Source organism: Corvus hawaiiensis, chromosome 20 (genome assembly GCF_020740725.1).
Source record: "Corvus hawaiiensis isolate bCorHaw1 chromosome 20, bCorHaw1.pri.cur, whole genome shotgun sequence".
NCBI classification, from domain to species: domain Eukaryota; kingdom Metazoa; phylum Chordata; class Aves; order Passeriformes; family Corvidae; genus Corvus; species Corvus hawaiiensis.
Window position 1 is genome coordinate 3,026,477 of NC_063232.1, and position 24,763 is coordinate 3,051,239.

The following is a 24,763-nucleotide window of genomic DNA, read 5'->3' on the forward strand; positions in this document are numbered from 1 at the left end:
CAGTGCCCTGTCCCTTGTGCCAAGGGCTCACTGCAATCACAGCAGCTGTCAGAGGTACCGGGCACTTGTTAGTGATAAATCACAGTGCCCAGCAACAAAATCACAACAAGCCAGGACATCCAACAGAGATAAATGAAACCTCCCTGTTCAAGATGTTTTTTACTCAGAGGAAAACATCTGAAAACAGAAGGGGAGAGGCAGACACATTTTCTCCCTGCTTGGATGCTCCTTGAGAGGCTCAGGTGCAGGAGAGGGATAAAAGCAGAAACAAAACCCAGTGAGAATGAATGTGGGGATGGAGAACAAACCGGGAGGCTGGAGGACTGCAGGAAAAATAGGAGGCACAGACAGTGAAGATAAATAAAGAAGAGGCCAAGGACACCCTCTGGAGTGTACCACTCACCTATGAAATCGTTTGATTTCCCGATATCATAGTCCCACACGGTGACTTCCAAGGTCTTCTTTGCCAGGTCACCGTGCTTGATCTCATAGAAAAACTCCTGTGGGGGAGCAGAGGCAGAGTCAGGATGAAACAGGGGCTGGGGCTGTCCATCTTCCTCCTCAGGCTTTGCTGCCCATGGGGATCCTAACCCCAATCCCTCACACAGTGACTAAAGTGGGGTTTCTTTATCTTTTAAGTCTGAGGTTGAGAAAAGCCCCTTTGTGAGAGCCACACCCACCCCAAACCCACCTCATTGAACTCGGGGTTCAGCGTTTTCTTCTTCACTGCTGTCTTGTGCTTGGATTTCTTGTCCTCATCTGGTTTCAAGTAACTGCAACGAGACCAAAGCAGCCCAATGAGTCCCAGTGAGGAGGGCAGGAGGCCACGGGTGGGGACATCTGTGGCTGCAGGACCAGCTCCTGAGCAGAGCCAGGGTGAGGTGGGTGGATGAGCCCCCTGAACCTCCAGATCCTCCTCCCCTGCTCTCCCCTGTCAAAATGCTGGGGATGGCTGGGAGGAGGCAGCATTTCCCCACCTTAGAACTGAGCCAGCTGCTGGCTGCAATCAGAGAGCACCGATTATCCCATCTCCAGTCCCTAGGGGACACTGGCACTGCACACATGCTCCCCAAATCCATCACTCCCAGCCCAGGACCAGTGCACACTCAGGAGTGTGTGACCGGCCTGCTCATCCAGAGCCTCTCCAGGAGACAGGAACCACATCAGTGTGGAAAAGGGAGCAGAAGGGAGCAGCTTTGAGCTGTTCTCTGCAGGTATTCTGCAGCACAGCACCAGAGCTGGACAGCAAAGGAGATTACAGTGTCACCAGGAAGAGAGGGGACCCAAAACATGGGCCAGGCCAAAGTCAATCCAGTGTGGGTTTGTGCTGGTGCTGTGCCTTTAAACATCGGTTCTGCTTCCTTGCTACACGTTCCACATCTTGCTCATAATTTAAAAATTAGGGCTTGTACTGAGTAGCATCACTTTTCTATCTGCTCTGATCCCAGCCCTGCAGATGCAATCTCCAGTGGATGGCACAGGGGGCACCCAAAACTGGCTGGGTGTGATGGGAATTGTGTTGCTCAGGGACTGAGCCTCCCATGGGCATCTAAAAAAGCAAGAAGGGATTTTTTATACAAACACCTCTACCCCTAAAAACAATTCAATAAGAAGGTGAAAGTGTGCTGCTGCTGAACTCCATTCCTGGTCTCCCAGGTGTGGTTTATCCCAGTAGTTCTGCCTTAGCAAATATATCCCTGAAAGTGCCCAAGTTCGAGTCAGCACAGTGGGGACAGGGAGGCAGGACAGGCACAGGGTCCTTCCTCGCCATGGCCACCCCTTCTTTGCAGAGAATTTGAAAAATGCCATCCCCCCAAAAACCAGGAGCTGTGGTGAGTCAGGGCCAAACCAGCAGGGACAGCCCCACGCCACCAAGCCCTGCGCCCACCTCACCTGGAAGCTCTGCCAAAATAATTGCCAGGGAATGACGCTCCAGGCGGAGGCAAGCTGCTGCCGTGACGGCCTCATTTGCATCTCCTAATGAGAGCAATTAATTCCTGCTCCGGGCAGAGGCGGGAGGGGACAGCAGGGAGAGGACAGCAGGGTGGCCGTGGGTCACACTCACATTTGTCACACTCACATTTTGACGTAGGGGTCGGAGTAGCCATTGGCATCCATGGCGGCCAGGTGGGCGCAGCGCATGATGCCCACCTGCAGGCCCTGCTTCTGTGAGCTGTACTTGAGCGAGATGAGGATCCTGCCACGCTCCTCCAGCGACTTGTCCTCTGTTTTATCTATCTGGGGAGGGAATGCACCCAGTCTGGGGGCTGTACTGGGATACAGCCACAGCCAGACACCTCCCCAGCCAAGGGATGCTCTTCCCCTCTCCCCGTCCCTCATGGTGTTTGAGGGGCCAAACAGCTCCATGTTCCCACATGCCACAGGAGAAGCTGCTGTATCTGTGATTCCACGGTGGGGTGAGGCTCTGAACCCCCTTCACTCACCGGCAGCTGCTTCTCCAGGCAGATGTTGAAGTTTTTGGTCTGGTTGGGCTTCAGTTTCTTCAGCGGGATACGCGTCTCCCCGATGAACTCGTTGTGGCGGAACTTGTCCTCGTCACACACCGAGATCCTGCAATGGGCACAGGCTGAGGGGAGGGGCTGCCCCCTGCACTGCAGGTCCCCCCAGTGAGGGAAGAGCTGAGGTCACCCTTCCCCAGGCCATGGACAGGGCACCTCCTCTGCAGGCAGCTGGAAAACAGCTGGAATGCAGCTGGAATGCATCCAGCTGCTGGCACGGCCGGCCAGGGCAGCTCTTGGTGTGAGTCGCTGGTCTAAACTCCCATCCCAGCCCAGGCACTGTCAGAAAACTGAGCTGGAGCCTCAACCATCCTAATGACTCTTCCATTAAAACATCGAAGTCATCAGTGACTAAAGCAAAATTATTCAGAGTTGCTGGAGCTGCATTTTGCCCCGCCATGGAGGCTCTCCCTCAAGCCTCCCTTGGACAGCATGGCCAGGAGAAGCCTGCTTCCCACACAGCCCCTTCCCGAGGGGCTCAGGCACTGCACGGAGCGTGGCAGCTCCCAGGGTGACCTGGCTGGGACACAGAGCGGGTCTGCCACCTCCTGTCCCAGCAAACCCGCAATGCCAGCAGTGATTTCCACACCCAGCCCATGGAAAGCATCACACCCCGGCCAGGTGAGGCTCTCCCAGCGCCGCTGGGGTCCCAGTGACGGCAGCTGCGTCTGAGGGCAGTGACGTGGTGCTGAGCCGAGGCTGTTTTCCATGAAAAAGCTATAAATGCCTTTCCCTGAGCTGGCAGCTAATGAGTCATTCCTCTGCTGCTTCCCAGCCCGCTCTGGGCGTCAGGAGAGACGACAGAAGAGCGAAGTTAGTGCTTGTAGAGAGCCTCTGCTTGCAGCTCCCGAAATCCCAGAGAGGGCCAGAAGGGTCCCTTGAGGGAGCAGCTGTTCCCCAGCAGTGCTGGTGATGGGGAAAGCCACCCCACCCCCCTCCAAAGGGAGCATCCTGCATCCCCTCTGGAGCCATGCAGGGACTGGCTGGGCTCCCTGCCCATGAAGGCATTTCCTTTCCCTGCCCTTACATCCTTTCTTCTTTTTAAAAAAATGCTCTTACAGAGTCTTCTCATCCTTTTGGTACCTGATTGTTTCCTCTTTCACCCACTCCCTTTGGTTTCCATCTCCTATGGGTGGCACCTCTGTCCCCAGGGACCACTGGGGGAAGGGGAAAAAGCAATTCAAGATAAATAATGCCCTGTGATCCCACCTGAGAGCAACGAATTGCACACCACATCTTTGGCCTGCTCAGCATCTGCACGGTTTATCCATGGATGGGTTATCTGTGGATGGTTTAGTGGCTTATCCAAGGATGGTTTGATCACCCTCACGCTCACAAACGAGTAACAAGGAAGCAAGGAAGCCACGGGACAAGGATCATCAAGGCTGGGGAGCAGCAGAGGAAAGGGATTTGGGGAAAAAAAATCGAGTAGGAAAACAGGGAATGCTGCTCTCCAGAAAACTGTGGCTGGATGCAGCGTTACTATAGATACCCACGAAAAAAACACCCCACCACCACGGTAAAATCCTCAAAGAGAATCTCAAATGCAGGCACGATATTCCCCATTTCCTCTTGTCTTTCTTGTAAAGAACAAAACCTACAAAGGAGAAACAGCAGCTCCAGAGTCAACTTGCCAGGCACGTGGAACTCCATCTGGGCAGAGATGGGGAGGGACAGGAGGGAACATGGCCTCACAGGGAGCTGGCAGCCTGGGATCTCTGTGTACACCCAGCAGTTGTGGAGCGGTGCTGGCTCCTGGGCACTCAGGGAGACAGGATTTGGGATGGTTTAACTCTCAAAAATGTGAGTAAGGGTTCTGCTGACAATGTCCAGATACACCCCAGAAGCACAGCAAGATCCCAAACACAATGTCCTGCTTGCTGTGAAGACGCAGGAGCCTCAGGATGGGCAAGAGCCCAGGAAAGAAACATGGAAAACTCCAGTGGTGGTGGTAGGGGAAGCATGTCCAGTGTCACACTGGGAGAGAGCCCACTGGGCCCCATTTCAGTGCGCTCAGGGACATGGGAAGTCCCTTAGGAAGTAGGTTTTGGCACATCTGCAGGACCTGGGAACTGCCCTGAGCAGCACAATGGAGCTGGAGACACCTCCAGGTCTCTCCCAGCCCCGTTGCCCCTGTGGCACCTCTGGTCACCTCTCAGGTGGGTCCCCACATTTTGTGCCCATCTGTGTGCGACGCCCAGAGAAGGTTTTGTGTCAGCTCTCCCAGTGTCTCAGGCTCAGCCCCCAGTCCCAGTTCCTCTTCCTAGCTGCAGTTCATCCCCACTGGAATGGGATTTCCAGCTCTGCAGTGCCCTGGCCCTTCAGTGAAGGCAGCGAGCTTTGAGTGAGAGGAGCAGGAAGCTCCAGCCCCAGCCCTCCCTTTGGGAAAAGGCGTAATGCAATCACAGCAGCTTGGATTTTATTACAAGAAATCGATGTGATGGAATTTTTATGCCTTGGGTTAGAAAATCAGCCCCATGACAAGCAGCACGAGATGCCTCTGGCAGCCTCATTCACCTTCCATCCCCGGCCTGTAACTGGAGCATCACCCCTTTCTCATCTCTCCTTATTAATCCCAATCCCTCCAGCCCGGTGTTGGGTTGGATATCCTCACTGTGGGGTCCTGATCTTTACATTAAGGGCTGTGAAAACCACCTTGGAAGGGAACTAAGCAGCAAATGAACAATCACTGCTCATTAAACTTCTCCTCCCTCCTACTCAGCCCGGGCTCCTGGGTTAGAGTCCTGACTCACTGCTCAGCTCCAGCAGCTGACTCATGGCTTCTGCTCCCTCACACGAGTTCCTCGGCCTCTTTCCCAGCATGAAAAGGGGGAAATGGGGGTCAGCAAGGACCCTTTTCCACACAAACCACACGGAGCAGAGCCTGAGATGCATCCCCTGTGTCCAAGATCCCTTATGGCAACACAGGAGGCTCTCCATGAGGAGCAGGTGATGCTGGCTTGGTTTAAGGACAGGAGACAAAGGCAAGGAGACAAAAATAATATCTTGGGAAAGTCCAGTTGGCCAGAAAAAAAAGGAGGATTCCATCCTGGGCTCCATCACAAAATGCCTCAAAGTCTGAGTGCAGAAACCACAGCAGCAGTGAGTTATAATTACAAGTGCACCTGCAATTCCAAGCAAACCCCATTCATCCAGAGTAAAGCAATTTGGGACCCCAAACCTTGAAGTGGCTGCACTCCTCTCATTAGTCCTGATCGAATAGTATTTTCTGAATAATACATTTAATGAGTCATGATGTTTGTCAAACACATGATTAAACAAAGAATTCCTGGCATTCGTGGGCTAGCTGAGTACCCCATGAATAATGCATCAACTCGCCAATATATCTGGATATGAATAATTGTATCCAATATCTGGCCAGCTCGGGTATTTATTATGAATGCAATTTATTTATTGCATATTACATGTATTATTTAAATGGAGGCGATTGTATTCTGCCTATTCCAGTTTCCCCTGCAGCATTTCTCTGCCTCCCCCTGACATTGTACCCTGTGGTCGGAGTCCAGGTGGGAATGGGGGCTCCAGGGTGGGATTTCCCCCCAGTGCTGGCAGGGAATCTGTCCCCAGTCCCATCCATCTGTGCACTGCAGTGTGTTCTGCATGGCTCTGAACCTGCCTTTTCCCAGGCTGGTGGGTGGTTTCATCCCTGCTAAGCCTTGGGCTACGCTCAGGGATATTTAATTCAATGAATGGATGAGACCTTTTGAGATCCTCCCACCTGCCACGCTCCACGAAATCCCAAATATCTGGTGCTTTTTGAGGGGGTTGGTTCATTAACAAAATCCTGCTTGCCAGTGCCGCCTTCACCTCTCCTTTGCCTTGGGGAGGAGAACCCTGATGGCTCCTGGGGTTTGTGACAGCAAAGTCACTCCACCAGTTTGGACAAGGCCACACAGGGATGAGGGAGAACCTTTCTGGGTTGGGGCTGGGGGGCTTGGGCAGGAGGGGATCCAATTCCCAGCTCTCCGGGATGTCCCTACTCCAACTGCTCTGACAAATGCCACTTGCCCCCTCCAAAAAGGCTGCAGACGCTGGCAGAGTGCCCCATGCCAGCACCACCCTGCCAATCCATGCTGGACACGTCCCACCAGGTGGGCAGGGAAGAGTTCTGGGTGCTTTTCCAGCTTCCCTGACACATCTCCAGGCTGCAGGGAGGTGAAGGCTGGCGGCAGCTTTGATCTCTGCCTTTATTTTTACATTAAAGAGACTTTGGAATTGAGTTCTCTGCCCAGCTCAGCACCAGGGAGGCTCCTGGGGAATGGTCACCACCCAGACCTAGGGAAGCATCACTAATGCTCTTTCAAGTAGCACCAGCTGCCTGGCAGGAGCCTCTCCTGATTAGCACAGGGAAAACCAGCATCCTGTTGGCTTTGAAGTTGGCTTTTCCTGATGGAAAAGGAGATATTTGGAGGAGAAGATGGATGGGTGAAGCAGAGCACCCAAGGCAGGACAATGTGTGGAGATGTGTCCTGCAGGAAGCGGCACTGGGAGAGTGAAGGGCCAGCTCATAGAAGAGAAACAGCTCAAGCCACACCAAAACACTGACAGATGGTCAGTTTAGATGGGATATTGGGAAGGAATCCTTCTGTGTGAGGAGGCCCTGGCACAGGGTGCCCAGAGAAGCTGTGGCTGCCCCTGGATCCCTGGCAGTGTCCAAGGCCAGGCTGGACAGGGTTTAGAGCAGCCTGGGATAGTGGAAGGTGTCCCTGCCCAAATGAGATGATCTTTAAAGTCCATCCAGCCACATTCCCCTGCAGATTGAGGGGTCCCAGGTGGGGTACAGGGGTCCATGAACAGGTTTGAGCTTTGGGGAGGGCACAAGGAGCTCCATGACACCCAGGCTGGCAGGCAGGAATGGGATGGGATAGCACAGGATTTCTATGGGGAGAAAGGCAAATCTAGCCTCACACATATTTTGGTGCATCCCCAATCCCACAGCTTCCAGGATCACAGCCCTTCCCAAGGGAGAAGCAGCTCCCAGGACCCTGAAAGAGTGGGGGTCGAGCCCTCCTGCTCCCTGTTGCCTTCCAGCAAACAACTCAGCCAACATCTCCTTACAAACCGATTTCCACGCTTCAGGAGGCTGAAAACTTCAAAGCCTGGAGTGAAAAAATACCCACCAATAATAACAACAAACTGAAGGCTTCCCAGCCCCACCAGCCTGCAGCCCTTGCAGCGTGACTAACGTTTTCCAAGTGAAATAATAATCCATGGTGCTGAATTTCCCCTCTCCCTGCACACTGCAGGCAACAGGTGGGTTCTGCCCCGCTTCACCTCCGAGCAGCACCTCTCACAAGGCAGCTTTGTGCTCTTGGTGTAGGGAAAATCACAAACTCCCAGGGCACCTGCAAATGAGGAGGGTGGGATTCCAGCCACGGAGCTGGCAAAGCCCTGAGTCCTTGGAGAAAGATGCAGAATCCTTTGTTTGAGCGCGGATCTTACAGCAAAGCCTGCAGCAGGGTCGCAGATCAGTGTGGTGATGGAGCAGCCGAGGCTGCCCACAGTTCCTGCCCTCATCCAGGTGGGACAGAGGCCAAAACATGCAAATCTTCACACTCAGATCCCTGCAGAGCATCATTCCAAGCTCTGCCCCTGCCCCTCCCCATCCTCACACAACCTCTCTCAGCCCCTTGGAGATGCTGCCAGGAGATGTTGAATGCACAGACTGAACCAACAGAATAAAATAATAAAATAAAGACCTGCACTCTTTGTTTAGTTGGACAGTAGCTCACAGAGGCCTCCAGCTTCCTCCCAAAAAGCTCAGCTTTGAAAGGGGCCCAGAACTGCCCTGAGAAGATTTTCTCAGCGAGACACGACCGCAAAGCCTCAACGTGTGCCAGTGAGAGCTGGGCATGAAGAGGTTAAACCCAAACCACAGCACCTCTGCAGGCAGGAGCCAGCCAGAGAGCTCTGAAGTTAATGATGCAGCAGGAACAGGCCCCTCACTGGTTATCCCAGCCCAGGCTGCCTGTAAATCATGCTCTGGGGTGATGGATGTGTGCAGGGCACTCACACAAACTCTCAGCTTTGCTGGGGGATAACTCCGCCCTGCTCTGCTGTGAGCAGCTCCAGGACCCTCCTGTGGGGCTGAACCTGTGGGAAATTGTCACTGGGATGGGGAGGGACAGCTGGCACAGGGCTGAGGGAGGGGAAGGGACCTGTGTCCCCCCAGAATCGGGCCCTACCGCAGGGTCTTGCGGATCATGTCCTCGTCGGTGATGCCGTAGTAGGTGAGGGTCTCGTTCCAGGTGGGGTTCAGGGTGTTGCGCAGCGTTTTGGTTCTCAGCTTGTTTGCCTGGAAAAGCAAAGGAGGTGGGGGTCAGTGGGATGGGCCCCAGGAGGCTGTTTGGGCAGGAGAGGAAGCCCAGTTTGGAGATGAAGGGGCAATGGGTGCTGCCACTCTTCTGCCCCAGTGCTGTCACCCAAATCCACCCCTAATCCAGCAAAAACCAGAGGGGCAGGGACACAGCAACTCCCTCATTTCCAAACCAACCCAACCCAATCCCACATCCTGGAAACAGCCAGAAAAGTGGGAACCTTGGCAGAGCACGGACCAGGATTTCATTTAAGCAGTAGGAGAGAGCAAGGGAGGGGGAAAAAATCCTTTTTGGATTCAACAAAAAATGCCAATTTGCTGTTCTGGCTGTTTGCTTGCACTCCTGCTCCCAGCACAGCTCTTGATCCTGCCTGACTCCAAACAACTTCCTTGACAGGCATTTTGTCAGCACCAGCAGCTCCTTCCAGCAGCTCTGCTGAGCAGGAGGATGGGGACAGCAGGGCTTGTGTCCCCTGCGTGGATGGGACATCCTGGCACACAGCCACTCCCCAGCTCAGGGGACATTGATCTCCTCAAACCCTGAGCCCTCCTCACTTCTGGCGAGAGCAGAAGAAAGAGGCTGAGGCTGCAGATTGGGCTTCTCCAGCAGGCTCCCAGCCTGGCACAGCCTGGCAGAGCAGCAATTTTCCCTTTAATTAGGTGTCAGACAACTCAATCCCTGCCTCAGCTGCTGCTGGGCATAAGAAACTCTCAGCACATCAATACCTCAAAGTTGTCTTGTGGATGTTTATGGGAAGCTTCTGCCTTCCCCACCTTGGATTCACGAGCCCTGAGTGACAAGGACAGCAGGGAAAGTGCCCCAATGGCCTGCTCACACCTGTGGGTACCAGATCCTGGGGCTGGGGCTCCAGGGATTGGGAAGGAAAGTGGGTTTGGCCAAGGGGGTGACGTGATGAGCATCACCCGGCTGCTAAAGCTGCCCTGGGAAGGGACACGAGTGAGATCAGAGGAGCTGAGCTCCAGAAGTGCCTTTTTCTCCCATTTGGAATGACTCAGGTGTCAGCAACCAGCTCTGCATGGGGCATGAGCCCAGCCCTGCTTCCCACACCCCCAGGTGCCTGAGAGCCCAAATCTGGGACAGAAACACCTGAGAGACTCAGGGACTGTCCTGCTGCTGCTGGAACAGCTGTGCAGAAGCATCCAGCCCAGGACAAATCCACGATGCCCCCAGGGCTGCTCCCCTCTCCCAGGGCAGATCCGGGCAGTGCTGTTTGGAAACAAAGCACAGGGATGGGGCAATCCAGAGGCAGAGGGGGTGAGGACAGGGTACCCCCGTGGCTTGTGAACCTGCAGCTCCTGCGTCCCCTCCCCTCCCACCTCTCCAGTCTCCACCAGCTCCAGCAGAAATGCTAATCAATGGCTTTGCAAAACATGGAAATGACTGATAATATTGCTGATGAAAGTGCTCCCGGCTCTGTTTCCAGCAGAAACTCGGGATGTAGTGAAAAACTCCCTCTGCCACCCTGAACATTAGGAATTAATCCAGCTGAACCGTAACAAGTAAATACACCTCCCCAAAAAAAAAGGTCTTTCCTTTTGCGTGGAATAAGAGTGCAATTAATATTCCTAACACACACATCGAGCATTTAAATTCCACGTCCCCATCACTTGCACCGAGCTCTCACCACACATCAATATCTTTAATTACTCTTCTCTCCAGCAAGTGCTGAACCCAAGGAGATGGAAATATTTCCCTTATGATTTATACTCTGTTTTATTATGATCTGAGGGGTTTTAAATGCAAAAGAGTAAGGGGAAAAAAAAAAAAAAAAAAGAAAATTAAAAGGGTCTGATTTGTTTACAGCTGAGATTGTTTCACTCGGTGCTTCCCGGGGGCTCCTGGATTGCAGCATTCCCACCTCCTGCTCCCAAGGTAAGGAATCAGGGCTGGCACCTGGCTGCCAGCCAGTGGTTTCCCAGAAAGGCATTTTCTATCCCTATGAGGATGGATTCAACCCCAATTCCTACCTCCTGCTATCTGCAAGCACCTTTTGCTCAAGAGATTCAAGGTCTGGTGCAGCTCTGGGTGAGGAGCTCCTCCCAGGCCTGATTTCCAAGGAAAAAGTGCAGCCCCAGGAAAGGAAGAAGTGCAAAAGTGTCTCACCTTACTGGCTCCGGGGAGCAAGTGCAGCTTGACGTAAGGATCAGCCAAACCATTGTGGTCCATTGGCTTCAGGCCCTGGAGAGGGAACAGCAAAAAGCAGGAATCAGGATAACAGTGGCATGCTGGGCAGGCAGGGTGGCCTCACTGAGCCCATCCTGTTTCCCTGGGATATCGCTGGTCCATGGAGCAGCTGTGCTTTCCCCAGGACTGGGGAAGAAGGGGAGCATGGATTCTGCAGGATCCAGGCTCAGCATTCCAGCGGTGCCTGTGGATCCCAGGAGGGGCTGTGGGAAGCTCCTCACCTGCACGTGGCACCATCCACTCCTCCCTCCCAGCAGCCGACTCTGCCACCCTCATCACGATTAATTTGGGGGTGAAGCAAATCAGCACAGCGATTTCCCAGCTTTGAAATTACAGGGTTCTGTCATTTAATAATTGCCTCAGAGCAAACACACACCTCTGCTGTTGTGGTGCCACTTCCAAGCGCTCCCAGAGGGTGTGATAGCACCTACCTACTCCCAGATATTAAGGAAGAACAGCTCCAGGCCAGTGGGAGGCTGGTGCCAGCCAAATGCTGCGGTGTTTGCAGAGAATTCTGGGGTTGCAGGAGCACCAATCCAAGGAAACACTGGCTGTGGCCATTCCTGATGGATTTTCTACAAGCCCTTAAAGGATGATGTGGATCAGGTTGGTTATAGTGATGCCCTGCAGCTGATCCTGCTTTGGGCGGAGGGAGGACACAAGCTGTGCCTCTGTTCCTCTTTTAAACCACCTGAAAATTATCCAGGGGTGATGCACAAACCCAGCCCAAAGCTAGACCTGCACAGGCTGCATGGAAAAAAAACTCCACAGGGCAGGGAAGCAAGGCAGGAGCGTGAAAAATTGAGCCTAAATTTTACCAGTCCTAAGTAGAAATGAGAATGGCTCCATCGTGGAAGTCCTTGGATTATTTCCAGCCTGGCTGTGGGATCCCTGCAGGAATTACTGCTGGGCTGGCTGAAGGCAATCCTGTGCCTGGATCAGAGCAGGGTTTCTCTGCAGAGGTACCCATCCAATCCTGGCTCCAGCCCGGGGAAGGAGACAAGGCTGGGGGATGCTGAAGAGTCCTCACACCCTTTTTGTGATGAGCAGAGTGCCTGGATAATGAGTGTGTGCAGCTGCCAGGGATCCAGCGGCAGGGGAGCGTTTGTATGGAATGCTGGTGCAATGGCTGTGTGCAGAAGGAATGCAATCATCCAGGATTTGGGCAAACCAAGGAGGGAAATGCTGGGGGAATCACTTCCATGCTTCCCAGGTAGGGAATAACTCACCCAGCCTGACCCACAGCACCACAGGGCCCTCCCTGAGCTGTACAACTCGGTCCAGGATGCTCCTGACCTTGGGAGTGTCTCTGATTTGGAGCAAGGGCTCTGCTACAGACACAAACGCGCTGCCCTGGGGCAAGGGAGGCCAAATGGTGCCCAGCAAAGAGGATTTTGCTTCTACAGCAGAGCCAAAGGACAAAAATATCAGCAGTGAATGGAGGTGAAACGGCTCTGCTTTAACTGCAGCCTCTGGGGTGATGTCCCTGGCCCAGGAGATGCTGAGGATGGGCAGAAAGGGCAGGAAGGGGCTGGACTGTCCCCACTCCTCAGGGATTCACCTGCACAATCCACTTGTGCTCTCCCCAACCTCCCTGGTCAGAGGTGCCCAACCTGCCTGGGCTGCACAGCAAATGAAATCAGAACCAAGCAGGCAGATTCCCGGGAAAATGGATGGAGAATGACAGGCAGCTCTGTAATTCACCCATCAATTCAGCTCAATTAAATTACCTTCTGAGGAGGCTATTAAAGGCTTTTTTAATAGATGTGCTATGGAAGATGGAATGACAGGAGCCCGGGAAATGGCTCCTAATGTCACGTCTACCTCCCTCCCGTGTCACTTGATACGTGTTTGGCACAAACAGCTGCATTTAACAGGGCTCTGCTTTGCAAAGCTGCTCCTGTGCGGGGATGATCCCTCCCACAAGAGGGCCCACGTTGCTTCCCCTGTGTGGAGGGACCACCAGCCTGGAGCTTCTCCAAGAGGGATGAGAGGCAGAGAGGGACAAGGCACAGAGGCAGAGTCTCCCCTCAGATCCAACTGGCTCCAACAATTCCTGCTGCTGCACTGACTTATGGAGCTGAGATTTCATTTCATCTTTTCCTCTACCCAACCCCAAAATCTCTGCCGCAATCCTAAGGAGACCCACAGCTTCCTTCATCCAGGCTCTGCCAGCTGCTCCCCGTGCCAGTGACATTTAGCTAATCAATAGGATTTAATTACAAGTTGGGCTAATCGGGTTGCTGATTAATGCCACGCTAGAGGCGTCCAGTGATCACAGGAGATGGATTCATCCCATCTTTCACCCCACAACGAGCTGCCTGCCCAAAAACCAGCCTGGATAACTCCCAGGCTGAGGCATCCCATTCTGAAAGGGGGCAATCTGCGTTTCCACCCTGACAGCCCCAAGGAGCCAGACAGCTGGAGGAATTTCCCTGCAGTGATAAATATTTATGAGTCAATCCATAAGTAATGCTCAGTGCAGACCTCCAGCACTGCCTCGGCTGGAAGGGAGGGAGCAGCCAAATGCTCAGTGGGGTGGAAACTCCTGGGTGTTTTCCAGCCAGAGGTGCAGGGAGAGCAGCCCAAGGATGCTCCCACAGGCAGCAGCTGCCTGGCATGGCCTGTCTGGGGCGAGGAGCTCCTTCACCATTGCCCTACAGCCCCCTGAGGCTTGTCCCAGGCACTTTTCTCCCAAAAGCAGGAGACCACTGGAGCTGTGGGGTAGCACAGCCTGCTGTGTCTGTGCTGCTGCACGCCCCTGTAAATCCCCTGTAGCAGCTTGGGCTCTGTAGGACTGAGCACAAAGTGAGACCCTCAGCGAAGCCATGGCATGGCAGGGCACAAAACCAGGTGCCTGCACGTTCATCAAATCCTTTTCCACCCCATTTCCTAGGTGGGGATGGCACCCAGCCCATCCCAGCTCTGTCCCACACAGGACAGCAGAGACCCACACAATGCCAGGGCTCGTGCAGGGCAGCAGCAGAGAGGGAGAGCCCTCCTGCCAGCCTGGCTGCTTCTGCAGTCCAGGAACGAGCTTCTACAATGCCCTGATTTATCCTCCTATTGATCCGAGCTGAGCTACAAAACCTGAGTTCAGCCGTGCCTGAAGTGTGACAGGCGGGGCTGCTGCCAGCGCCGAGAGCCATCAGTGCGAGGTGGCTGCTGGCAGCCTGGCTGCTCCTGCCTCTTCCTGGCTGCTCCTGCCTGTTCCTCCTTGTTCCTGCCTGCTCCTGTCTTCTCCTGCCTGCTCCCACCTGTCTGGTGACACCCAGAATCTCGCAGATCCTGCTGTGAACTGACACCGAGAAACCCCTCACACGTCCCCAGGGTCAGCACCAGGGTAAATTCCCACACGGAGTGACTATGCCAGCCTCCAGCAGCTGAGGTTTGCAGGGCAGGGAATCGGTGGTGGGGCACAACAGGTTGGATTGAACCTGCTGCTGGTGGCTGCTCCCTCTGTCCTGCTCCCCAGGAGCTGATAACAGCACTCGTGAGGAACAGCAGCAGATATGAGTGTGCTGGGGATTAAAAAAAAAAATAGAGAGAAGCGAAATAAAGGGAGAGAGGGAGGTTGTGTGGGGTTATCAGAGAGGAAGAAAAACATGTCTCACGTGGCTGAAATAGCCCAGGTTTGAAGGGCTGCTGGCAGCAACCGAGGCTCCAGGAGCTGCTGGAGTTGAACACATCCCGAGGGCGTTTTCCCTGGAGGCTGAGACAGGTACCCAGGACCTGGTCCAAGGGTAAATCACATCCCAGCACTGCTGGGGCTCTCCCCCATCTCCTCCTCTCCAGCTCTGCTTGCAACACCCCCGGAGCCAGCTCCGGCTCCGCCACCGGCAGCGGGGTCCTGGCCCTTACCTTTCTGTAGTCAAGTTTTGGCAGCTTTCCCCAGGCGAGAGATGAAATGAGAGCGAGCAGATGGCAATGTAAATAAAAGAGAAAAATGGGAGAATGAGAGCAGAATGGAAATGAACAGGACTCGAGAGCTTGAATGTCAGGGTGGCGAGGGGGGCTCTACCCTCCCTGCGGGCGGGGGCGATGCCGGGGTACCCCCACACCCCCTGGGATGGGATCAGCTGGGTGGGCACGGCAGGGACCAGGGCTCTCCTTTGTCAGCCCTGCCTGTGCTCTCGCTGATGTGAGATTTATCAGTTGCTGCCCACAGCTCTCCTTCCTCCCTGTCTTCCACCCACTCCAAACCCAATTAGAAATCTCCTCCTTGGCACGGCTCCCGCGTGCGCCGAGGGAAGCCTGACCCAGAGGCTGCCGGCGGATTCACAGGAGACAGGGAGGGAAGCAAAGCCCAGTGTCTGCCTCAGCCCTGTCCTGGCTGTCCTGCCGGGGAGCTGGGGGTACTGCCCTTGCCAGGAGCAGCTCCAGGAGGGCTGGGGCGGATCCTGCCACGCTCATCCCCAAAATCCCCAAGCTTTGGTGTTACAGGCTGTATTCCAGACATGGAGAACCTTGGTGGGGGCTGCAAACCTGCCATGGAGGGGAGAGGTGCATCCTCTGAGGGCAAACAGCGTGGTCTGACCCTCTGGGGCTCAGTTCACAGCCTCTTCTCCTGCCTTCTGTAAAAACCCTCCATCTCTTCCCGAGATCCGCAGGGATTGAGGTCTTCTCCCCCCAGCCCACCTGGAGCCCTCGTTGCTCTGGTCACCAGGCTGGGTGACGCAGAGAGGAACCCAGCAGCACCTTCCACAGGCCCGGAGGCAGAATCAGGCCCTCAGCTCCGTGTTTCTGCTCCCAAATGTGCAAAAAGCCCCTAATTGCCTCAATCACGCAGACGGCAAAGGCGCTGAGGCGCAGCACTTTGGGGCCGTGATTAGCAGCATTTAAAAGAGCCATTTATAAACCGACAGCCGGTCACAGCGTCAAGTAAATAACAACATCGGGATGGGCTGCTCTAAAAAGCATCAATCCCAGCTCGTCACGGGGGATGAGCAGCCGGCTCCCGACTGCTGGGAACGCCCTGAGAGGCCGGGGTGGAGGGGAAGGAGAGGGCAGAGGTGTTGGGATGGCAAAGGAGTGGCTGCGGTCGGAGGGAGCAGAGCCCCCGATGGAAGCCAGGGATGCTTGGCACAGCCATGGGTTGGGTTCCTGTGGCACAGCCAGTCCTTGCTGTCACCCAGCTCTGAGCCGTACCTTGGCTTTGTTGATGGTGCAGTGGAGAGCGTTGTTCTCCTGGTCGTAGAGCAAACTGAAATCCAACGTCCCCAGCGTGGCTGCAAGGGAGAGGAGATGTGATTAACCCGCAGCACCCAGCAAGCACGGGCTGCTCTCCCTCTGAGCACAAAAGGAGTGCATGGAGATGCCGAAGAGCAGGCTGCAGACGTTATAAAACATAAAACATCCTGCTGGGAGCCCTGTTATGAAACGTGGCTTCGTGCTGGGAGGCTGGTGGCCATTCCCAGGTTGGCTGGCACGGCCCTGGGGGAAGAGTGAGACGGAGGAGTTGGTACAGCTCACTCAGCGCCGGCTTTGCTTCTGTGGGCTTTCACCTGGTTTATCCCCATCCCTCAGCAGCCTCACTGCAGCCAGGAGCTTCCCATCCCCCAGGAGATGAAGGGTGTCCTCTGGGAAGATTTGGGAATGGCTGGGACACAGCCGAGAGCTGCTGTTGGCACATCCTCCCCTCCAGCGCCGCTGGCATTCCCAGAATGTGTATTTGTATAGTGACACCTTCAAACAAATGAGCCACCAGTGGGATCCTTTCCCAGCTCCAATCTGGCTGCAAACTGTAAATTAAACCCAGTGAGGATGGAAATGCTTTTCTGGTTAAAATGAAAAACACCAACAGCTTTTAATCAGAGCAGCATTCCTTTATGGCATCCGCAGGACCCAGGAATGGCAGCACCTCCAGGGAAGGGACACAGGGATGGGGCAGGGGACCAGAACAAAACCAGAGGAGCCTCAGCAGCAAAAGTACTTTTGATTTGAGAAATTCTTTCCCTTTGGACGGTCTGAGCATGTCTCACTAATCCAAAGCAGAGGAAAAGCCTTAAAAAGACAGGCTTTCCAAAAACATGGCTTAACCTTCTCCAAGGCTCCCAGGCCTGATTTGCACACCAAAGCCTGGACATGGAGCAGCCTCTCTCCTGGCTCAGCTTTACCCGACACCAGCCTGGAACTTCCAGGGTGGCTCTGGACCCAGCAAACCCCCACCTTTCCATGCCCACCTTCCCAAAAGGGGCTTGCCTGAGTGCTGCCCTGCCACCACACAGCATCCCACCACTGTTTCCAAGGTAACTGCACCCTCCCGCCGCGTTCAGAACGTGAAAAAAAATCCAAAATAAAACCTGGAACAGTTCTGCTTAATATCAAATCTGGGTTTGCTGCCTTGGGGGGAGTTGGACAAACTTTATGGCAGGAAATAAGGTGCTTTTTTTCCCCCCCAGCATCGATAGCAGCAAGGCACCCACGGAGTTTAAGGATATTCAGGGGACTGAAACCTTCCTGCTGCAATTTCACAGTGATCTCCCAGCCCAAAGGCAAAGGAGCTACAGGTTTGCCCGCTGGCAAAAAAAACCTCATTTCTCCCAAGCAAATATCTTGAGTTCATAGCAGAGTAAATACCCAGAGAGGTTTCAGCCAGAATAATGTACCCCCCCCTCCTTTGTGGAGCAATTTCATGGCACATTAGCTCCTGGTCTGGGTAAGTCACAAATCAGTGGGGTTTTACCTGCCAGGCAAAGATGAGGGGTGAGGCCAAACCTGCGGTACCATACTCTGGGTATGGCTCAAATGAGCATTCCCAGAGCAATTCCCAGCTAAACCCCCTGCACATCCCGCAGGGAGGAAGGAGCAGCAGTGTCCCCAGTGCCTCTGGGGACAGGGAGCTCAAGGATGGCAGTGCGAGGAGTGTGAGGCTCCACAAACCAAGCCAGCAAAACTTCCCAGATCTGCATTTTTCACTCAAGAGCGGAAGATGAAACCTCCGGTTTCGGAGCCTCATCATTTCCACCTGCCCTTTAATCAGTGCTTCCTGCCAGCCCCACCGCTCGGCCCTCCGAGTTCAAGCTGTTATTTTATTTTTATCACAGGAGGGGGCCCGCGGTTCAGCCTGCTGGATTTGGCAATTTATAAAACGAATTAAAAAGCTTGGCAGGCAAACAGAGTTCGGCCAGGAAACACTGACAAAGCCCCAGCCTGCCCCAGGGGCGAGGGCAGCGGGGAGTGCTGCACCAGCAAGATGGGCAAAACCTACAATCACCTTAGCACAGCAGCTGGAGCTTGTTCTGCAGTGGGGACTCGGGTCCTGCTCCCAGCACTGGTAGTGCATGAGCAAACATCCCGCAGTTCCCATTCCTCCCGGAGCTGACAGCGATGGGAGGGCACAGACAGGGGTGCAGGGCTCGCCTCAGCACTGGCAGGCTCCAGCCCTGGCTCTGCTCCACCCTGGAGGGGTTTCCCTCTAAACAGAGAGGGTTTTTTTGGTGGATGGTAAGTCTCAGTTGCCAAGGAAGGGTCTGCCTTTGGGCAGAGGGATGTGGAAACATCAGCACAATATTTGCTAACGTGGCTGGTTGGAGATTATAAACGGGATGGGGAAAACCTTGGGGTTTGGCAGCCAAGGTGCTGCTGTGGAGCTGGAGGTGAGCACTGCCACCAGAGCCAGGAGCCAGCAGATGCCCAGGACTCACAGGACACATTAAGGGCATGGTGACAGTCCCACAGCCTCTGTTCCATCCTGGGAATGCGCAGCCAGGGATGGATCCAGCACAGCTGTGAAGGCAGAGACAAGGCTGGAGCTCCAGTTCGGGGCTGAGGAGGTGGCAGGAGACCTCTGGCTGCACCAGGGGTGGGAGCCACCCCTGCACCCCATAACAGCACCCTGTGAACCCTCAGGAGCCTCTCCTTAGCCCTGTGCTCCTGGAATGGTCAGCACACTGAGACAGTGACCAGGCAAGCCACCACCACCACACCAGCACTGTCTCACTGCTCCCACTCCTGCAAACCCCAGTGGCACATCCAGCCCTGGCTGTGGGAATCCTGCATCCCCAGCTGGCAGAATTGGGCCCAAAACCTCTGCAGAGCAACCCAATCCCCCTTCTTTGATTGCTTTCCTGCTGCCACACGAGATGCAGCTCGATTGTGATCTTAATTAGGGGAGCAAGTACCTAAAAAAGAAAAGGGCAGCAATTAGACTCAAAGCGCTGTTAGCAGGATTATTTAACTCGACTGGGCTATTCTGAACACTGCCCTCTAATCACAGAGGCTGCAAATAAAAAATATAAATAAATGCCTTTGTCAGGCATTACAAAGGCAGCTTGGCGCTCTCCAGACAGTAGGCAGGATGTATCATTATTATTACAATTATTCTGCTCCAATGATAAAATAACCATTAGGAAAGCTGAACTCATTAGCAGGTTCTGACCCTCTTTCCTCTTCATGAACTGGGAGAGATTGATGGGAAGGTGCTGGGCAGGGCCTGGCTTTTAACACGGGCTCTAAAAGGGAAAATAAATCCCTTTTGCATGGGAAGGTGGCCTCTTCTCCCACTGACTTTTGGGCGTTTTGATTAATTCAGGGGGTCAGGAAATTATTAGAGGGCAGCACAAGCAGCAGATGTGTCCGTGGGCTCGGCCGGGCCCGTGGGCAGCCCAGCACAGCCCGCCAGAGTCGGCAGGAATTGTTTATTGCTGACATTTCCCGGCAGTGCCCAGGGTGAGACGAGGCTGAAGGAGCTTCTATTTATACCTGGGGGATGAGAGGCAAAACGTGGTGATAAATCTGTGCTCTGCTCCCTTCCCCAGCCCCTGCCCTTGCAGGCGCCTGGGTGGCAGATCCACCCTCTCTGTAGCCTGGGATGCTCCAAGGAGAAGAACTTCTCATCCCAAGACATGGAAGAGCCACTGACACTCACAGAAAAAGCTTCAGCAAGGCCTGGAAGTGATGATGGAGCACATTCCTTCCCTTCCCAAGGCAGGTGTGACTGCCATCAGAAAGCCCAGCACAGCTCTACGCCGGGAGAAGTTGAGGTGTGCACACAAAAACCCCGCTATAGAACTAATTAAAAAGAAGTCCAAAAGCCTTAAGTCCCCCTGCTTATCAGCACTGCTGCTCCCGAGATAATCTGCTCACGGATTTTGTGCCAGGGAGATCAGAGTGGAGCAGTAAAAAGGCTGCTGGGGATTGTCTGGATTAGCTCTCCCTTACAGAAAGCACAGGTTCAGTAACCTTCAGACTGGGTATTTTTTAATGCACTATAAAAGATAGGTCCCTATTCTTCCACTGCTTTAATTTTACCTTGCAATGGAGATAATTTTAAAGGTCCTGAAAGGCAGCAAGTAATTCTGTGCACTTACAGCCCCATATAAAATGTTGGTAAATGACTCCTCGGGAGGAACAGAAATTACCTCCTGCTGCTTCCAAGCAGGGCTGCTGAAGAGCGTTCTGGTGGGTGGCTGTGTGTGTGCTCCTGCCTCCCTGGTGTCCTGACCAGGTCCAGTGGCACACGATGGGGAAGAGCTGGAGGACTGGCTCCATGAGGTCTGGAAAACCCTCAGGGTTATGCCTGGAAAACAGCACCATCAATTCCTGCAGCCTGTGATCTGTTGCTGCCAGCAGGGCAGGACATTCCCAGTCCCACAAAAAACCCTGGCAGGGACCAGATCCAACACACAGGCAGGAGACCTTCCCTCCTCAGGCGATCCACGGATGTGGCTGAATTCAACAGGATCAGGAGCAAGGAACAAACACAACTTCTCTCTCTTGCAACTGCTCCCTGCCTGGCCATGGGTTTTTCACTTAAAATCTGCAGCAATGAATATTTCTTCGTTTTGGAGACACGGCTTCTTCATGAGGTTGGTTGATGGATGCTCATCAGCTCTTCTGTCTTCTCCAGGAGGAGTGTTCAGAGGAACACTTATCTGCTCAGAACAGTTCAGAGATGCAATTATGTTTTACAGCACTAAATGGTCCCTGATGTCAGCAGCAATTAGACTTTCAGCAATTTCAGTTTAGAGATGGCCTTCAAATCTCTCCCTCTCTCCTCCTTTAATGAAATACAGCATTGCAATTAACAACCCCCCAAAACTGCCTTCAGTGTTAAATACAAAGATGAGAGATCTGGGAACCCCTTGAGCTCGAGCGTGGTGGAGCAAGGGGTGTCAGTTCTGTGTCTCCTCCTGCACCCTGAAACTGGGAAAGGTGAAGGGCCAGCCAGGCTGGCTGGTGGGAGGAGGGAACCTCGTTATCCAGCAGCTGTGTGGTTCCTTCATTAGCAGAGATGCCAGAGGCCATGGCCCATATGCTCCTTCCGTGGATGTTGGAGGAGGGATGCCTGGACAGACCCTTCTCAGCCTCGTGTGCTTTCCTCTCCTGCTGCTCCATGTTCCTCTCCAGCACTTCAGGGTGTCCCTGGCCATGGTCAGTCCCTGGGAAGAGGAAGGCTCCTTGGGGGACCAGGATGTGCAGGCTGCACCTGGATCACTGCTGGGACGGTCAGTGGGAAAGAGTGAGAGCTCACCCACACCAGCACATTCCAAATATCCATCTATCCCACAGGAAACCAGAGAGGAGCTAATCCAGAGTCACCGCAGTTACCACCCCATGGGATGCCCCAAGGCTCCCCTGGGACACCTGGGTGTGACACTGCCCTGTACCCGCACACATTTCTTCAGCTCGGGCTGTGCTCTGCTTGGCAAAGCTGTGCTCTGCCGAAATCAGAGTTTGTTTAGTTTCCTGAGCAAGAAAAAAATACTTCTTTTGGCCTTATCTGGATTGAAAAGACGATTCAAAGCTTATAAATAGCAGTTGCAGCATATGCTAAGGAGCTGCGTTTCAGAAGTAAATACCCTGCTCGTTCCTCGCCGTCTCCTCTGCCTCCCCCTGTCTGGCCAAAACCACTGCCAGGTGACTTGCAAACCCTGCACACCTTCAGACCTTCCTTCTTCTTTATGTCTTCAAGCAGCCAGTAATTAATATCTCCAAGATGGCTTTGCCTGCCTAATTATCTTCTTTGCTCAAAATAAGAGTCTTCCTAAATAACTTGTGTGGCGCTGCAGGCATCACGAGCCACCGCGCACCAGAACTGGCCTCTCAGCTGCACTTTGGAGAAGTGGTTTTCATGCTGCTGCAGCTCCAGAGACCAGGAGCCTGCTCTTCCATGAATAAAACTGGGCATGCCGTGGAATTGGCTGGGTCTGTGCATTTAGGAACAGTCCCAGAGTGCTGGCAGGAGCAGGATGGGGCAGCACTTCCAGGGATATTGGCTCCCAGCTCTCAGGCTCTTTCTGCACCTGAAAACCCAGAGCCAAACACATTTGGGAAGGGAGGAAATTCCATTGTGACCAGAGCCTCTTTCCAAAGCCAAACAGTAGCTCAGGGAATGGGGCATTTCTCCAAGGGCTGGAAACTTGATTGTTAAAGGAGGATGGCTGCTCCCTCCAGAGCTGTCCCCTGCGAGAGAAGCCCTGGCAGTGCTGCCTCACGGGGACTGTCTCTACCTCTGCTTGTGCAGACGTTCCAGAGACCTTTAAAAATCCCTCAGGTACAAATTCCTGCTGGTGCCGTGAAGGGGAAGGTGCAGACAGTGGAGGGGGCAGCAGCATTTGGGTGAAATCGGTGGAGATGGGAGGCGCGAGCCAGCTCCTCGCAGGTGGCACATTGCCATCTAGCTGGCATTTGCTTATTTTCCTTGCAAACCAAGTTTCCCTGGCACTGTGCTGCCTGATTGGGTGCACTGGAAGCATCCCTGGTGGCTGGGGACCCCAGGGACCTGCTGCTGTCACAGGGCACCAGCCAGGGGAACCAAAGATGAGGTGACAGCCACGTGTCCCGAGGCAGCAGGAGCAAATCCCCCCTTCCCAGCCTCCTGCCCGGTCCTCTCAGCTCACAGCAGACGCTGGTCCAACAGCACCAAACCACTCTTCTGCACCAAATACACATTTCCCACTGCTCCTGCCTCATTCCTTCCACCTCCTCAGCAGTTTTGTTGGGGACAAACCCGCTGCAGGAAGAGTCCTGTGATGAGTCCCTCTCCCAGGGAATGGCAGCAGGTGCCCACCGCAACCCTGCAAATCCTCACAGCAGCGCTGCTGGCAGGTCTGATGGGAAGAGCTGGCTCCATGCAATTCCCAGTGATCCCAGAGTCAGCCCAGATGTCTCCACTCATTATATGCTGTGTTGGTTCCCTGGCCCTGCCTGTTCCCTGCCTCTCGCTGCATTCAACAGGCGGCTGGAGAGGTGCCCAGAGCCACAAAGCTGAGCCTCTGCAGCCACCTCCCATGGCTGGCCCCACCTGTCCTCCCACCTCAGCCAGGCCCCTGCCCAGCTCTGGAAGGATTCCACCCACCTCCTGCAGCCTGGGGATTCTCAGTTTTCCAAAGCACCAATTCCATGCTCGCATCCCCCCGCCACATCCCTGCTCTCTGAAGATGCCGAATCTCTGGGTCAGGCCGCCCTGCTTGGATGGGAGCAGACACTCCCGATCGTGGGGAGAAGGCAGTTCCCACTGGCTCCACAGACACTCCAAGGTTTGCTGGTGGGGTCTGGAGCACAACTCAGCAAAGGATTAAGGAACAGGGTGCAGACAACCAGCCCAGTGAGCTGCAGCAGGGCCGGGCAGGACCTAGCCCACCCACTCCCCATAGCCCTGACAGGGTTCTGGAGTTCGGGCTGGGATGGCATCTTCGGTCCTGCTGGAAAAACCCAAGAACCCCCAGGCTGGAACAGTAACTCCAGGCAGGAAGGAGCTTGGGGAAACCCAGACAATTGCTGCATTTCTCCAGGCAGGGGCAGCTCTCCTCCTCCCACCCAGCCAGCGGCAGCATCGTCTTGGCTTTGGAGGAGGGAAACCCGCAGGCAGGTGGGACAAAGAGGAGGGAGCCGTTCCATCTTCATCCTCCTCCTCCCGATGGATCCTGCCACGGCAAAATCCCTCTCCCTGCGCCTCTCCGGGGCTGGGAGCATCTCTGAGGAGTGAGGCAAGATGTGCCTGGCAAAACCTCGATTTGTGGGTGCTGCACCTGGGCTCCGACACCACCATCCCCGGGGACCTCCTGACCTCCCTGAACCCCGCATGCCACCCAAGGGGGCTGGCACCACCAAAACCCCAGCGCTGTCCTGGCATACAGGCACAGACAGGTTCTCCAGGGGAAATTTAGTGCAGGTGATTAATGCAGCTGCCCTGCATCACCCTCCAGAGGTGTGGGGGAGCTCCACAACATTCCCCAGCGTAGCTGATGGCTCGAGTCACGCTGCACAGATCCCTTCCCTGCTCCCAGGCTGCGGAATGGGTGCAGGGAGCTCTTGCCTGGATTTACAACTCGGCTGCTAAACATGGGGGAGTGACAGTCTCAACCTGCACATTCATGCCAGCCAGTGTCCTCAGGGCGTCTGGGCCATCCCGCACTGTCCCCAGAGGTGTGACACCAGCGTTGCCACCTCCCCGCTCTGCTCCTGGCACCGCTGTGCCTTTGCCAGCCGAAACCCCAGCACCTCTGGCAAAACAGCCTCAGCAGTTTTCCTGACACCTGTTACGCTGCAAGAAACACTTCCTAGCACCAGCCAGGGTGAGAGAAACACCCGCCGGCCCTGGCATGGAGCCAAGCTGCTTCCAGCATCCTGCATCCAGCATCCTGCATCCAGGATCCAGCATCGCTGAAGGATAAATGCAGAATGCAGCGCCCTGGGCAATTTCCATGTGAGTCACCCAGAGAAACGCTGCACTCTGGGGCCCCGGGTGCTTTGGCT

General features: G+C 54.5%; 1 protein-coding gene across 2 annotated transcripts in view; it reads right to left on the minus strand.

Moving 5' to 3' along the window:
• Nucleotides 1-24,763, minus strand: part of DOC2B (double C2 domain beta) — a 28,910-nt gene that overhangs the window by 2,268 nt on the left and 1,879 nt on the right. The window contains exons 2-9 of one of the 2 annotated variants that reach the window (XM_048324418.1): nt 16,211-16,290; nt 14,924-14,947; nt 10,982-11,056; nt 8,726-8,835; nt 2,445-2,571; nt 2,081-2,238; nt 692-773; nt 404-500 (exon numbers count right to left, since the gene is read on the minus strand). In XM_048324418.1, coding sequence (XP_048180375.1) covers nt 404-500; nt 692-773; nt 2,081-2,238; nt 2,445-2,571; nt 8,726-8,835; nt 10,982-11,056; nt 14,924-14,947; nt 16,211-16,290 — 753 coding nt within the window. The remainder of the gene's footprint in view (nt 1-403; nt 501-691; nt 774-2,080; nt 2,239-2,444; nt 2,572-8,725; nt 8,836-10,981; nt 11,057-14,923; nt 14,948-16,210; nt 16,291-24,763) is intronic. The other variant, XM_048324419.1, reaches the window with a different exon arrangement.